General features: G+C 45.0%; 1 protein-coding gene across 2 annotated transcripts in view; it reads right to left on the reverse strand.

The window, feature by feature from the left end:
- Window positions 1–17,270, reverse strand: part of LOC137571188 (cytochrome P450 2B11-like) — a 203,568-nt gene that overhangs the window by 119,986 nt on the left and 66,312 nt on the right. For both annotated transcript variants that reach the window (XM_068280008.1, XM_068280007.1), the window contains exon 6: window positions 16,822–16,998. In XM_068280008.1, coding sequence (XP_068136109.1) covers window positions 16,822–16,998 — 177 coding nt within the window. The remainder of the gene's footprint in view (window positions 1–16,821; window positions 16,999–17,270) is intronic.

Consider the following 17,270-nt stretch of genomic DNA (forward strand, 5'->3'; position numbering starts at 1 on the left):
ATTGTTTTGTTTGTGTTTTACTCCAAGCAAGGGGGTGGATGAAACCCCAGGAAAGTAAATATGAACACCCCCCCCCCCCCCCCCCCGCCCCATTCCCTCTCCCAAACTCCCCCTCACCAGTTTTTTTAAAATAATGTTTTAACAAATAACTTCATAAATCAAGGAAAAGGGAGAACAAAATTATTTACAATATGAAGGAAAAGGAAGGGGGGGGGGGGGGGGGAACAGTATTCACTGCTTCACTTTACTTTTACCATTAGATTTGGACACAGGTTAAAGGATACCCGAACTGACATGTGACATGATGAGATCGACATGGGTATGTGCAGTGCCTAGCACACAAATAACTATGCTGTGTTCCTTTTTTTCTTTCTCTGCCTTAAAATGGTTAAATATCAGGTATGTACGTGGCTGACTCAGTCCTGACAGACAGGAAGTGACTACAGTGTGACCCTCACTGATAAAAAATTCCCCTTTTTACCTCTTTCTTGCCATCAGAAGCCATTTTCTGCTAGGAAAGTGTTTTATAGTTGGAATTTCTTATCAGTAAGGGTCACACTGTAGTCACTTCCTGTCTGAGTCAGGACTGAGTCAGCCACTTACATACCTGATGATATTTAACTCTTTCAGATAGAGAAAGAAAAAAAGTAACACAGCATAGTTATTTGTGTGCTAGGCGCTGTACATACCCATGTCTATCTCATCATGTCACATGTCAGTTCGGGTATCCATTAAGTTTAAAATTAGATGAAAGAGGAGTTCTCTATTGTGCATTAACATTTTATTTCAGATTAAAAAAGGATTAAAATTGCACTTACAAGATGTAAATGTTTTCAAAGCATATCTCCCATATAGGGTAGTTGGAAATCCCTCCTTCTCTCGCCTCCTTCCGATTGCCGCAGCTGTGGCCAATAGCAAGGGTGTCTAGATGTGTAGCAGACCATCGGGTTGGGGTGAAGAGGAATGGACTTTATTCACAGTGCCTGCAGCATCATGACGCGTTTTGGCGTGCTTACGCCTTCATCAGATGATGCTGCAGGCTCAAACACTGAATTTAACTGAAAAGGCTTGCTGCTAAGGGGGGGGGGGGGGGCGTGGATGCCCCTGGGGCGGGGACATGGTCATATGTACAGGGCCGGATTTGTACTTTCCAGCGCCCTAGGCCGGCTGTCACCAACTGCCCCCCCCCCCATTCTGTCCAACTCTGACTGGTTTGAACGGGCCCCCCTCGGTTTTGCTGCTTTGCCCCGTTCAACAAAGAAGCAGTGCATGCTCTGTCCACTCCATGTAACTTTGCGCTCCTGTCTGCATACACAACAGGTGATAGTGTTCTGGGCTTGCATACTTCAGAAATGATGCTCATGTATAAGCACTCAGCAGCACTTGTCAAGTACACATACCCATAACACTCCCTCAGCTCCTGTGCACATGCATACAGGAGTGCAAAATCACAAGGAGCCCCAGTGGACATCGCTGCTTCTTTGTCCTCTGTGCTACTTGCTGCCGTCAGAGCCACAAATAGGGGACAGTGTAGCACAATGCAGAGAAGCCCATCCAAAACAGAGAGCAGGTAAGTAGAAGGATCCGACACTACACACACTGGCATAGATGTAGTGTAATGCTAGGTACACATGATGCAATTTTCTGACAGATTTACTGTCAGGTCGATTATTTCCATCATGTCTGATCTAATTTAAATTTTTCGATCAATTTTCTGTTCACTTCTATTAAAAATCACAGTGACAATTTAGCACTTAAGACAGATTTTAAAATCAGTCAGCAGGAAGTTTTGTAACAGAATAACACTTTTTATTGGCTAACCAAAAGAAAAACAGTGAGCCTTTGGTTAATGAGCCGTCTTCAGACTTTGTTACTGTATACAAGATGTTAGGCACACAGCTATATATACAGTGAGCAGGAGATGCATTGATTGTTTTGTAAATATAAATAAATGTAACACAGTTGTCATTCTGTTTCAAAACATCCTGCTTTCACTGATGGTCAACACAGTACTTTGCTGACAAAAAAAAAGCTAGGAAAGAGTTAAACTATAGCACAAAGAATGTTGTTGTCATTCTCTAGGAGGAAAAAAAAAGCCATAAATTCAACAGATCTGAGGTCTTTAACAGCACTAACCTACTAGTAATAAACTAACATCAGTCAGGGAGGGGGGAGAGCTGCTAATTCCTGCCCGTGAATGCGTGCTGCATGAGAAAAATTAATCGGAACTCAAGAGTTCTGCTACTTGAGCCCATATATTTTTCTTCTCACAGCAGATTGTTTGTCCCCTCTTATCATACAGGTAACAGCAGATGCTGACTGCCATAACACACACTTTTCACAAGTAAGAGAGATGCAGGGATCTCTGGAATTCAGGCAGACCAGAGCAAAGCAGGAGTGGTGATTTACTTTGACATGTGACCTCTTATCTCTCCAAGTCCTGCGCCTTGCTAATTTTTATTAAGCCATGGCCTCTGTGACCTTCCCAGAAATCCGGGCCTGCATATGTAGCCTGTATATATTACCCGCTGTGTTTAGAGATCACATAGCCATAATTATCATGCATTCTATAATGTCTTGCACAAACCCATAGTAGCAGGATGTGAATCTTCAAAAATGTCCCCAATCTGTAGTTGAGGTGCTGAAAGTGCGCTGTGCACCATCTGTAGCAACGGCCGAGCAGCTTGTATGGCAGGATGTGACATCACCGTGTTATAATTTAAGTAGGCCTCAGTTATTTGGACTGAGTTTTAGGTAAAAGGCTTGTTCGCAGAATATACCTTTAAATAGAGGTTTTCGTGATGCAGGCAGAAGCATCTCAGTGTCTGCTTGAAGCAAATGATACAAGCAGATACTGAGAAGATGTTCCTAGTCCAAGGTCTTAGGCCTACACTGCCCCAGACAAATGGACTACGGGAACAATCAACATGGGCCATATTTATAAAACATAACATTCTTGCAACTAGGGCATAATATCTTATTGAATATTAATCGAGTAGGTGTGTGTCCTGACATCACAAGGGATCTGAACCAATCATAGATGGCTCAGATGAGGTCACATTTAACTCTTTCTGGTTCATATAAAGAGGGAACACGGAGGGAAAAGGGGCTGCACTCTACTTTCCAGCTATCCGGCTCTCTATGCTTCCTAGTTAAAATACTAGCTTCCTGTATGTATGATGTAAATATATGTGATGTAGATAGGACATAGGAAAGACTATTTATACTTTGAAGAAATCAAACTGTAACACAAGATGCTTAATAAACCCCTTTGAAAGGTGAAGAAGGCTGTCTCCGCTCTATCTCCTGTATGCTGTCGCTGTGAGTTGCAGCTCTGATGAGTTGCTGGTGCCGGAGCTAAAGGTGATTTATTACAGTTGGTGCCGTGAAAACCCTAGGCCAATCCCAGGTCGTTGATTGGTGATCCAGGTGGGCACAAGAGTCAGTCTAATTGAGACTTCTCGAAGCAGCGACTTAGATCTCTGTGAGGCAAGCACAAGAGAACAGGAGAAGCTCAGAGCAAGCTGAGCTGGAAGAGTTAAGAGCGGACTACGGAGGCCAGAGACGAGAAGTGCAAAGCTTATCAAGCAGAGATAAGCTCTGTGCGGAGTGAGTCGGGAAAATCCCAGCGGCAGGGTCGATGTGGGCGCCCTAATTGGAGTGGACGTACGCCACACATAGGGGAAGGCAGTCCAAGAGAATGGGTTTGGCCAGATCCCATTAGGACCTTCAGCGCATCCGACGCCTGTGAGGAAAACTTGGGCCAAGATTGCTGGGAGACTCGGAGCTTGTTTCTGGTACAGAGGCCACACACCGCAAGAGGTTTTGATAAGGCGAGTATGGTGTTATACATGTTTTCTTTTACTTGTCAGTGCGGCGCCCCCCCCTGCAGCAGAGGCGGGGGGGGGGGGCTGTGTGTCTGTGTGTGTCTCTCTCTCTCTCATGTTCTATGGGTTATATTCCTCGGAGTTTGGGAGAGAGAGAGACAGAGAGATGCTGTTGTTTTTTTACCCTTTGCCTTTCTGTGAAGCTGCAATACTGCATGTCATTTTTTACGTGTTTTTTTCGAGCTTAGTAAGGCGTGCATAACAGCGAAAATGTTTTCTTGTCCATGAGTTATCTGTTTAGTGAGGTTTTTCGTTTCGCATTCCTGAGAGAGGGATATGAAGCTGCGCTTTCGCTAGTAGTTCCGTTCGTATGGTTATGAGTTATGCCCTCTCGTGTGGGAGGGGTGATTAATGTTCGAGGTGTGTAACATTCCAGAGCATACTTGCTGCGTGCACTGGTTCAGAGTTTTTTCCTCAGCTGTGTGTTACATTCAGTTGTATTGTTGCAATGTGATATGCTAAAGTGTGCATGCAATGTTTTTTCTAACTGTTTTATTCTTTCCATACATGCATAGAGTTTGCTATGGGAGATTGCATAGCGGCCATCTTGTCTGATGCTCCATGACTCAAAATGGTGTCCCAGGCTTCAGGGGGAGGATCCCAGGCAGTCATGACGTTCTAATGGGAGAGTCTTCTGAGCCCAGGGACGAACCCTCACCCCCGCCCCCAGTGAGGGAGGTAGGAGTGGAGGAGGAGAGCATAGGAAATTCAGTAGGGCCTGTGGGAATGGTACCACCCATAGGTGTTTGCTGTTTCCTATGCTGAGTGCTGGGCTAATACAGAAGCACCCTGACGAGCAAGTGAAGCTGGGATATAACTCCACAGAGTGTGGCCACAATTTGAGTGGGAGAACATCAGACAAGGGAAGCACAGTAGCTGACAGATGGCTACTGGTGACATAGGAAGCGGCTCCCTGGGTATGCATTCATATAACTTAGAGCATATCAGGGGGGTGCCGGTAGTGGTTTTATTCACTGTAACATGAGTTTCCCGATAGAGGTCAGGGGGATAAAAGGGTACAGAGCAATGGAAAAAAAAGAAAATAATACAGAAAAAGGGTTGACCAATCGAGCCGTCTGTCGGAACGTTACAGAGCGGTAAGCGTTTTTCGGTTTTTGTCCGGGACAAAGCCAGAGTTTGACAGAGGTCAAGGCTGGGCAGTTTGTGCGGTTTTTGCGTCTGCGGATTGGTCAAAAGGTATTTTTTTTTCTTCTTCCAGCTCGTACCAAGCGTTCACACAATGCACAGGACTGACAGCAGTCCAAGGGGCGAGATTGCCGTGTATAGTGTGACAGTGTATTTGGGGGGTGGTAGTCCTATGTTCAGTCTAAGATCCCCTACACAGTCAGGAGTCAGAGACTCCCATGCAGTTGTAGTAAACTGTCATGTGAATCCCTGGATGGGGTTCTGCTTAGTTAACAGAGAAAGCACACCTTCCTACAGGAAGTAGCGGTGTTTGTTTTTGGGGCAAGTGCAGAGGTAGTAGCATTGCCGATTGGTTCACAAATAGGACTTCCGGCAGAACTGGTTGCGATATATGAAGTCCTAGGTAAGTACCCTAAAAGGGGTAAGAACATTTCAAGCTCAACTGCGCGTTGCAGTAGTGGGCAGGTGGTAGCTACTCAGTACATACTGCGGTCAGCGTTGCGGCCGAAGTATGTACAGGGGGGATGTAGAGGTCAGTGCTTCAAAAGGTGAGATCTGAGGGAAGCACAATGTAACAAGATAAGTACTTATGCTATGGTACATAAAGTAAGGGAGAGAGCTTTAGAGCCTTCCCATAATCAAAAAGTTAATAAAGTTCAAGTAAACTATAAAGAAACAAGATCAATTACGGTAGATATTGATCCATTTAAAGTGTACAGAGTACAAGCCGCAGGGCATAAACCCAAATCATTAATAAGAATTGATTTGTTTGTATTTCGATTTCAGGAGTTTGGCAATATGGAATCGAGACAGCGGCAGTGCTGACAGCAAAGATGGAGATGTCAGTCGGATAAGCGAAAAGTTGCAGATGCCAATCTGAGTTTGGAAAACACGAGATTCCTGAAATTGGAAAGAGACTAAAACACGAGATTCCTGAAATTGGAAAGAGACTAAAAAAACGAGATTCCGGAGATGGGAAAACGACTAAAAAAAAACTGACTGAGCAAAGCATAGTGCAAATTGCTAATGTTTTTCTTTCCCAAGGTGGTGCTTTTATAATGAAGAGTACCGTGCTGATGGTGATCCTAGGTTGCCATTTCGTCCTAGGAGAATGAAGAGAGGACATTCTCATGTATAATAAGGGGTTAATGAGAATGCAAGGCCCAAACATGTTAATGTTGGGTGACAAAGGTACTAATCCTTTCACACCTCCCTCCGCTTGGCACAGATGGACCATGCAGGGACGGAGGAAAAGAGCACTTGTGCCAGGTGAAATCAAATTTCATGGCACAAGGTGGGTGAAAGGTCTGAAGGGTCAGGTGTGCGGGCAGTGGGAATTGAATGGCAGTGTAAATCTGCTATTGAATGCCACACTCCCAGAATCGAGGCACCGATCCAAAGTTTTGTTAAAAGGTACATTGCAGTACAATGGGTACATGCAAAAGGTGGAGTGTGTGATTCAGGGGTACCTTGTCTTGGTTATGCAGAGTGAGATAGTTCCAGATTGGAGAGGAACGAGCAGGAGGCGTCAATTCTCCTACCAGAGAGACGCAGGGGACAACATCACACTCTGGAGCTACCAACAGAGAGTGCCTCTGAAACAACTATGCACACGTAAAGGCTGGAAAGCCGAGGGTTGGTGGTTCTCGAAACAAGAAGTAAAAATCGAGATCAAGCCACATTTCCAGGTGACAAAGAGGGTGGGGAGAGCGGTCCCGGGGGAGGGAAAGCAAACACAGGGAACCCCATCCACACGACACGGGTCACAACAGGGGACGATACTACACAGTCCATATGCAGCCGCTTATCCTCATGCTAGTTGGGCAAGTGAAGAGGTACTCTTAATTGAAAGATTGCAGAGAGTACAGTCTTCCCGACCTCAGGTACATATGTGCCTCAGGACATAAGGGGGGAAGAGGTCCAATCAGGACAGTTGGGGGCATATTTTGTCAGGGAGATTCTAAAAGATCCAGTGCAACTGAGATTGGACAAGGGGGGGTATATTAATTTTTCTGGAGAAGGATCTTTTGCATGGCAGCTTCGAGATGTTTGGGTGAACAAATGGAAACGGTGCAACATTCCTTTAGGCACCGCCACTTCCTTAGTTCCCACCTCAACCCGGGTCTTACACCAGAACCTGAGAGGTCAACCTTTTTTGGTGCTAGACGGGGAGGTGAAACAAGTAGAGTTGTCCTCATGCGGGCAATTCTTGCAGAAGTACCTGCGTTGGCCGGGGCAAGTCAAATTTAGTGAAGAAGCCTGCGGGCTCAATAACGCAGAATGCGAGGCTACCATTCAAAAGATCCACCCTGAAGCCCAACCGATAGTTCCGGTGGCTGAAGGAAAGGTTTGTTTTTTTAGCATCCTGTCTAAGGACACATTCAAGGTACATGTTCATAATTGTTCTAATAAGGGGGATCTGTCAAGGGGAACATATTGGGTGAGTGGAGATCCCATATGGATCCAGTCATCCAGGTTGGATGACGTTATTTCTCAAATTGTTAAGAGAACTCTAAAGTGCAAAGTTTCACGGGTAGTTCCCATCCTGAAAGAGAACATGACATGGGACGAAGGGGAAAAGGTTTTGATCCAAGACGACCACATTTTGTTACAAAGGTTAAACAAACAGTACACTAAGTTAGAGGTAAGATTTCACCATGATCCAGGTGATCTAAACGAGATAGAACGCACAAATAAGCAGGTGAGTTCCAGTCTGACCTGGTGGAAAAGGTTTCCGGTGATGTTCCAGGGACACTCGGACTGGGCCTCTGCAGTTCCAAAGTTCTTTCTACACCCACTGGTCGTCTGGATGGGGATGACAACTTTAGGCATCATTATCCAGGTGAGGTTGCGTGTTAAAATTACGTAAAACAAATTAACCTGGTCCAGAGATTGGTGCCTCATAAACAATCTCCTGAACCGATATTTTCAAATTAAGGGATATACAGGGTTACGGGTATAGGTTTAGTAGTACCTGTGATGGAGCTGATTGTATAAAGGCGCTCTTTTAGAAGGCATCTGGCACTGCTCCATTGAGTAACAAACACACAAGTTTCACTTTTCTGTGCTCATGCAAGTTTGTGAGTGATACGCAAGTGATGCAAATGCTGAGAATGTGGTATAGAGGGACTTAGAAGTAGGGCCTCCCCAGAGAGCCTGGTTACAGGAAGACCAAGAGGTCTTGCCCTCTCTCCCAGGAATAACCACCTAGAGCAGAGAAGGTGTGTGAGCACGAGCATCGAAAAGTGAAACATAAAGGAAAGAAACCAGGTACTGCTGGGTTCCGAAGCTGGGATCTGCGGATCAAGCCATTTTAGGGGGGATTGTTATAATTTAAGTAGGCCTCAGTTATTTGGACTGAGTTTTAGGTAAAAGGCTTGTTCGCAGAATATACCTTTAAATAGAGGTTTTCGTGATGCAGGCAGAAGCATCTCAGTGTCTGCTTGAAGCAAATGATACAAGCAGATACTGAGAAGATGTTCCTAGTCCAAGGTCTTAGGCCTACACTGCCCCAGACAAATGGACTACGGGAACAATCAACATGGGCCATATTTATAAAACATAACATTCTTGCAACTAGGGCATAATATCTTATTGAATATTAATCGAGTAGGTGTGTGTCCTGACATCACAAGGGATCTGAACCAATCATAGATGGCTCAGATGAGGTCACATTTAACTCTTTCTGGTTAATATAGAGAGGGAGCACGGAGGGAAAAGGGGCTGCACTCTACTTTCCAGCTATCCAGCTCTCTATGCTTCCTAGTTAGAATACTAGCTTCCTGTATGTATGATGTAAATATATGTGATGTAGATAGGACATAGGAAAGACTATTTATACTTTGAAGAAATCAAACTGTAACACAAGATGCTTAATAAACCCCTTTGAAAGGTGAAGAAGGCTGTCTCCGCTCTATCTCCTGTATGCTGTCGCTGTGAGTTGCAGCTCTGATGAGTTGCTGGTGCCGGAGCTAAAGGTGATTTATTACACACCGCTTGTGAGGACGAATGAGACGTATCGGCGCTGTCAGGAATGTGGGCGGAAATGTGCCCGGCTCGCCGTGGCTGTTGGAGGACGGGGCAGAGTACCTCAGCGCTCTTGTTGTGGGTTAGGGAATTTGACAAGTGGAGTATGTGGAAGGGAGGGCGGGGGGATTTAGGGGGGGGGGAGGAACAGGGGGTGGCGGACATTTTGGAAATTGACAGTAAGTTTAAAATTAGCCCGATTGAATAATAATGCAATACTGTATACTGTACTTATGTTACTGATTTTGATCCTTCTCTAAGATACCTGCATGTCAGCTTCAGGATAAGCTGTATGGAAGCTCAGTGTCTTCTCTTAAAGACAACTAGTTACGCACAGATTGCTACTTAAAACATTGCAGGTGATTATATTTCCGCACACTCAGAAGACAGAGCAGAGAGCACCAACAGGAGTCTGGTTTACTGTGGAAGTTGGGAATTGTCTCTTGAAATCCTGTACTGAAAGTCTTCTACCTTGTTACATTCTAACCACTTGCTAACCGCCCACAGCCGATGGGCGGCGGCAAAGTGGACGCCGAAAGGACCGCAATACGCCCATTGGCGTTGCGTCCTTTCGGCATGCCTGGGGAGCAATCGCGTCACTAGTGACGCGCGCTTCCCCCGGCAACTGGATTCTGCAGATCACCACATAATCAGGTATAGCATCTGTATTATTGGTGATACTGCAGATCACCAATAATCAGAAAATCTATTTTGCTGACACCAATCGTTACAGAACAGCAGACCAAACATTATGGACGCACTGCACAGCCAAGCTGAAGTCCTGACCACCTCGGTGAACAATCTCATCGGGGTGATTAATACCCAACAGACTCAGATCACACAACTGTCTGGGACAGTACAGGTACTTCAAACGACTGTTGATACAGTGCGATCCCCTTCAGTCACAGAGCTTCGCATGTCCGTGCCCGAGAAGTTTTCAGGGCATAGATCTGACTTTCAGAACTTTAGGAATCGTGTGCTATCTTATTTTGAGTTGAGGCCAAACTTGTCAGGAACAGAGCACCAAAGGGTAACATTTATAAAGACCCTCTTGTCAGGAGATTCACAAACATGGGCATTTTGTCTTCATTCAGAGCATGAGGCGTTATCCTCAGTTCAGGAATTTTTTAAGGCCATGGCCATTATATATGATGATCCGGATATTGCAACCACTGCTGAAAGGAAACTAAAAACCCTCAGGCAGGGTCGTAATCCGGTGGAGGTTTATGCTGCAGAGTTTAGGAAGTGTGCTGTGTCAGCTAGATGGGGAACATATGCATTGCTAGACTGTTTTCTGTTAGGATTGTCCGATGCAGTCTCTGATTTGATGTTAGGATATCCTGAGCCCAAATCTATAGACGACGCAATTTCTTTGGCAGTACGGGTAGATCGCCGCTTACGCTATCAGAAACAGACCCGTGGCAGAAATGCTGTAAGATCTGTCTCCTAAGCCTCCTCTCCACCCTCGTCACCTCCGGACGAGCCGATGCAAATCGGACACTCTAGGTTGACGCAAGTGGAAAAGAATCGCAGAAGATCAGAAAGACTCTGTCTATACTGTGCTGAGGAGGGTCACATTGTACAGAATTGCCCTAAGAAGTCGGGAAACGCTGCCGCCTAGGTGTAGTCAGAGGTAATACCCTAGGCGAGCAGTCTTTACCTCTAAACAATAATCGTTTGCTCCTTCCTTGTTCCATTACCAGGGAAGGTCAGATCACACCCACAGAAGCCTTTGTGGACTCCGGCTCTGCAGCCAATTTTATAGACTATGACTTCGTAAAAAAATTGGGGATTCCCTTACTCCTTTTAGACCGGCAGATTTTGGTCACAGCAGTAGATGACTCTCTGTTACAGTGTAGACAGCCTCTTTCCCATTACAGTGTAGACAGCCTCTTTCCCAGACTCCCTTATTATTGCGTAATATAGGGGTGTTATATAAAGAGAAATTACAGTTCTTTGTCCTGCAAATGGCAACCTCTACAATTATTCTTGGTATGCCCTGGTTGCAACTCCACTCCCCTCAGATTGACTGGGCTTCAGGTCAGCTACAGAGCTGGTCAACCCATTGTCATCATCATTGTTTTGAGAGAGTTGCTGTTTGCGCCACCAAGGTACAGGTCAAAGGGGTGCCAGTACAGTACACAGAATTCGCTGAGGTGTTCTGTCCAAAGTCTGCAGATAAACTCTCGCCCCACCGGAGTTTCGATTATCCCATAGATTTAAGATCTGGTTGCATGCCCCCTAGAGGTCTTCTTTATAATCTGTCAGGGCTCGAGAAACTGGCGATGCAGGTATACATTAAAGAAAACTTGGCCAAAGGCTTCATCCGTCCTTCCCGGTCACCAGCTGGGGCTGGGCTCTTTTTTGTACAGAAAAAGGACGGTGGGCTTAGACCTTGTATTGACTATCGAGGTTTAAATAAGATCACTGTAAAAAATTGTTATCCGTTGCCTCTGATTGACGATTTGTTTGGCCAGGTGACCAATGCCAGTATCTTCTCCAAATTAGACCTGCGAGGGGCATACAACCTGGTACGCATTAGGGACGGTGACGAATGGAAAACGGCGTTCAACACGCCCGACGGGCATTACTAGTATCTGGTTATGCCCTTCGGATTGTGTAATGCCCCTGCCGTCTTCCAGGAGTTAATCAATGAAGTTTTAAGGGAGGTGCTGGGAAAATCTCCCAAATTTTCTTCATTACCTGTGGCATCTACTCTGTTCCCGGCCCTAGAAGAGTGGCAAAGGGCATTAAAGGAGATTTGGGTGTTAGTTAAGAAGAATTTGGGAAAGGCTTTCCAGACTCAGAAGAAACAGGCGGATAAGAGACGGTCTGTAGAGTGAAAGTTTTCCCCAGGGGACATGGTGTGGGTATCTACTCGGCATTTGGCGTTGAAACAACCGTCACCTAAGTTAGGACCCAGATTTGTAGGCTTATACCCTGTGTCAAGAAAGATTAATTATGTCACATATGCGATTGATCTCCCAGCCAGCATGAGAGGTGTGAGATCATTCCATGTTTCTCTGTTGAAACCTGCGGTGCACGTGGATTCCTCTCCCCCCCCCCCCCCCCCTGTGATGGTTGACGACCAACCTGAGTATGAAATCGAGAAGATAATGGATTCCCGATTGGTGCAGAATTCTGTGCAATATCTGGTCCACTGAAAGGGGTGTGGTCTGGAGGAGAGAACTTGGGTGCCGGATTGTCACATGCATGCTGAGGATTTAAAAAAAGAGTTTCATGAGTTACACTGTACTGCAATAGATAGCGGAGATACCGCCGCAGAGGCAAGCGGCATGGCGGCTATCTCAGCGTATCAGCCGGCGGCCTCTGCCGAGCAGTTACATACTGCTGCTCTGCCTGGTCCTTCTATTGCACATAGATTGAGGGCTACGCGCGCGCGCCAGGCGACAGGACCTTTATATGAATAGAAGGGGAGTCAGCTGATCTGCCAAGTCAGCTGACTCCAACGGTACTTTGGATTGGCTGAGTGATGGGGGCAGCGCTGCAGGGCATCTCTGTATATATAGTACTAGTCTGTCAGTTGCTCCATGTCTGCTCTTGCGAATGCTAACGTGTTAGCACTCAGACCCTAGTCAGATTCCAAAGTGTGCTAGAACCAGCTGGAGCTGGGGATCCACACTTAGCCAGATTCTGTTGATAGCTTAAAGTACTAATTGCATTGTATTATCTGTTATGACCTTCTGCTTCCTTTGACTATTCTCCTGCTTGTTGATTCTGTACCTCTGCCTATCTGATTCCAGTTGCCGACTCTGCCTGAACTTAACACTGAATCAGCCTACTGTCTTTGTACTTTATCTGTCCGTACGTTGCCTACTCTGCTTGTCTGACCTTCCTGTCCTCACCAGTGGGCCTAGCCACTGGTGAGGGATCTGTAGTAGCCTTCACCTACTCAGGTGAAGCTCAGCTGCAGCACTGTCTGTAACACCTGCTCCTCAGGTGTCCGCTAGCTGCAGTATAGTCTTAATCACCTGCTCCTTAGGTGATCATCCTTTGCAGCACAGTCAGTGGTCCGTGCTCCTCAGGTGTCCACTGGCTGCAGTATAGTCTTAATCGCCTGCTCCTCAGGCGATCATCCTTTGCAGCACAGTCAGTGGTCCCTGCTCCTCAGGTGTCCACTGGCTGCAGTATAGTCTTAATCGCCTGCTCCTCAGGTGATCATCCTTGCAGCACAGTCAGTGGTCCCTGCTCCTCAGGTGTCCACTGGCCACAGTACAGTCTGAATCACCTGCTCCTCAGGGGATCATTGGCTGCAGTACTGTCTGAGTCACCCGCTCCTCGGGAGATCTCCTCTTCCTCTTTACTGTTGCACCAAACACTATCTCACATTGGTTGTCCTGTGTCTGGCTATACTAGCATTATTGGTGATTCTGCAGATCACCACATAATCAGGTATAGCATCTGTATTATTGGTGATACTGCAGATCACCAATAATCAGAAAATCTGTTTTGCTGACACCAATCGTTACAGACACTTTGTGAAAAAAAAAATCAATTACTGCTAACTTGTGACAAAAAATAAAATCCTCTATGAACTCACCATACTCCTAATGGAATACCTTGGGGTGTCTTCTTTCTAAAATGGGGTAATTCTTGGGGTTCCTATACTGTCCTGGCATTTTAGGGGCCCTAAACCGTGAGGAGTAGTCTTGAAACCAAATGTCTCAATATGACCTGTGAAATCCTAAAGGTACTCATTGGACTTTGGGCCCCTTAGGGCAGTTAGGGTGCAAAAAAGTGGCACACATGTGGTATCGCCGTACTCAAGAGACGTAGTATAATGTGTTTTGGGGTGTATTTTTACACATACCCATGCTGGGTGGGAGAAATCTCTCTGTAAATGGACAATTGTGTGTAAATAAAATAAAAAAATGGTCATTTACAGAGATATTTCTCCCACCCAGCATGGGTATGTGTAAAAATATACCCCAAAACACATTATACTACTTCTCCTGAGTACGGCAATACCACAAGTGTGGCACTTTTTTGCAGCCTAACTGCGCTAAGGGGCCCAAAGTCCAATGAGCACCTTACAGGGGTGCTTACAATTTTTAGCACCTCTCAAAAATGCCAGGACAGTAAACACATCCCACAAATGACCCCATTTTGGAAAGTAGACACTTCAAGGTATTCAGAGAGGGGCATGGTGAGTCCGTGGCAGATTTCATTTTTTTTTTTTGTCACAAGTTAGCAGAAATGGAAAGTTTTTTTTTTTTTGTCTCAAAGTGTCATTTTCCGCTAACTTGTGACAAAATAAAATCTTCTATGAACTCACCATGCCTCTCAGTGAATACTTTGGGATGTCTTCTTTACAAAATGGGGTCATTTGGGGGGTATTTATGCTATTCTGGAATTTTAGCACCTCATGAAACCTGACAGGAACGCAGAAAAGTCAGAGATGCTTCAAAATGGGAAAATTCACTTTTGGCACCATAGTTTGTAAACGCTATAACTTTTACCCAAACCAATAAATATACACTGAGGCTAGGTTCACAGTGGTCAGTTGCATAATGCATGTGTTATAATGTGTTATGATTACTGTGAACTGCAATGGAGACTGGCCATAGACTTTAATACAAAGCTTGCATGCATAGAGTTGGAATAAAGTGATCTGTTACAACGCAGTACTGTGAACAGCCCCATAGAATTGTATGGGCAGTGAGCTGACATGCAGAATTATTTAGCAATTATTCTGCAACGCAACTGACCACTGTGAACGGGGCCTTAATGTTTTGTTTTTTTATTTATCAAAAACATGTAGCACAATAAATTTGGACTAAAATGTATACAGAAATTTTACTTTATTTGAAAAATGTCAGCACAGAAAGTAAAAAAAAAATCATTTTTTTGACAAAATGCATGTCTTTTTTGATGAATATAATAAAAACTAAAATTTGCAGCAGCAATCAAATAGCACCAAAAGAAAGCTGTATTAGTGACAAGAAAAGGAGGTAAAATTTATTTCGATAGTAGGTTGTATGACCGAGCAATAAACCGTTAAAGCTGCAGTGGTCTGAATGGAAAAAAAGGCTCTGGTCCTTAAAGAGAAACTCCAACCAAGAATTGAACTTTATCCCAATCAGTAGCTGATACCCCCTTTTACATGAGAAATAGAATGATTTTCACAAACAGACCATCAGGGGGCGCTGTGTGACTGATTTTGTGCTGAAACCCCTCCCACAAGAGGCTCTGAATACCGCGGTACTCTGGGCAAACTGCCACAATGTAACAATGTTCACAGACAGGAAATGGCTGTTTAAAGCTGTCTGTAACAGCCAGAGCAGCTAGAAACAGCTACATAACTTGCCCACAGTAACAATGTCACCATGTAATACATGTCAGAATGTGAATCTGGGAGAGGAAAGATTTTACAATGAGCAAACACTGACTAAATCATTTATACATAATTATTGTAAAAATGAAGCACTTTTTTTTATTCAATTATTTTCACTGGAGTTCCTCTTTAAGGGGTAGAAAGACTGTGGTCCTCAAATGGTTAAAGTGGATCCGAGATGAACTTTAACTCATTGCATAATTGTGTTTCTTTCCTATAGTTTATAGGGCATTCCTCAAGCCAAATACTGTTTTTGTTTTTGTTTTAATACTCTAATTCCCTATAAACTATATAAGCCCCACCCACAGTTTTCAGAGAGCCTTGGCAGTAGCAAGGGCTCATGGGAGCTCAGTCTGGGCAGGAGGAGGTATTACTAGCCAGAGATGTCAGAGGCAGAGGGGAGGAGGAGGGGGGGATTAGGTTTTTTTCAGTCTGAGTGCTGATGGTGCAGATAAGCTTGGCTGTGTGTAATATTTACAAACAACATGGCTGCTGTCATTGTATCACAGGAAGAAATAATCATATTCTATTAAAGCAATATGCAGACAGATTTGCAGTTTAAAACCCTGTAAACTGTACATAAGATATATAGACAAGTTACTTGTTCTAGTTAGTTTTTCATCTCGGATCCGCTTTAAGCACACTTAACTTCTTTGGCAGTAACTCCGGGCTACGGTCGGGGCGGAAAACCGCAGCTCAGAGCGGTAACCTCGACCTACGCCCGGGGTAGTCGCCGGAGGCTCTATGCAGAGCAATGCGCTCAGCGGGCGTTTCAACCCACTTCCCGGGGGATCCCGACGTCGGACGCTATCCTTCTTCCACTCCTCCGAGGCTCTGCTTCCCCTCTGTCTGTCATCAGCCGGCAATCTCACTTTAGGGTTACAGTGCCACCTGGAGGACAAAGGGAAAACTGCAGTGCTGGAGCCCAGGGAGGTGAGTAAGTGCTGGGGCTGCTGCAGACTCTCTGCTGGTATGATTTTTTTCATGCTTTTAGGGTCTAAAAGCACATGAAAAAATGGTACCGCTTTTAAACCCTAATACCAGGAGGAATCATACCGCCAGGGAGGTTAACAGGCCAGGTAAGGTTCTTACAGAGCTCAGTGGGCAGGAGGGCTGGCAATGTATACACCATTTCAGGCAGGAGAGAAAAAAGTAAGGGAGGAAAAGATATCAGGATTGGCTTCAGTCAGAGGCAGTAAAGATGGAAAATGTCTGAAATGGTTTTCTCTTTATTTCCTATATTACATTCACTGAAATCAAAATGTGGACAGTACAATAGATATAATATGTAAGTAGATCACGTATTTATCTACTTATATATGTGTTTTTGTTTTTTCCTGGGATAGTATGGCTGTCCCTGCTGCTTTAACAGGAAAAGGACACTATTGTTTTAAATGTAGTCCTCACCTCGTGCTGCTTTACCAGGAAGGCATCGATCAGATTCCTCTGATTATTTACATCCAGATCTTTCCTCTGCTTAGTGAATGTTGAGGTTAGGAAGTCCAACATGTGCCTCATGTTGGCGAAAACTGTTTGATGAGGTCCCGGCAGGAGGCGCATCAGGGCTGGAAATCTGTTGTACATCTTTTATAATTAAAAGAGAAATATATAATATCAGACGGGTCTAAATATACCAACAATCTTAACTTCAATGAGTCTACACACAAGCACCATGATAAGTGCCTCCACAGAAGAAAACAACTGACTGTATACATGTTATGGCCAGAACCCGAAGTGTGGCCACTTCGGGTTCTGGCCGGCCAATGTGCGAAGTGGCCGCAGCGCAGCGGCCAATGTTAGAAATTATTACACTAAGCACAATGTATTTTACGGCCGTCTCGCTGCGACCAAATGTA

The sequence above is a fragment of the Hyperolius riggenbachi genome, chromosome 4 (genome assembly GCF_040937935.1).
Source record: "Hyperolius riggenbachi isolate aHypRig1 chromosome 4, aHypRig1.pri, whole genome shotgun sequence".
In the NCBI taxonomy this organism is placed as follows: Eukaryota; Metazoa; Chordata; class Amphibia; order Anura; family Hyperoliidae; genus Hyperolius; species Hyperolius riggenbachi.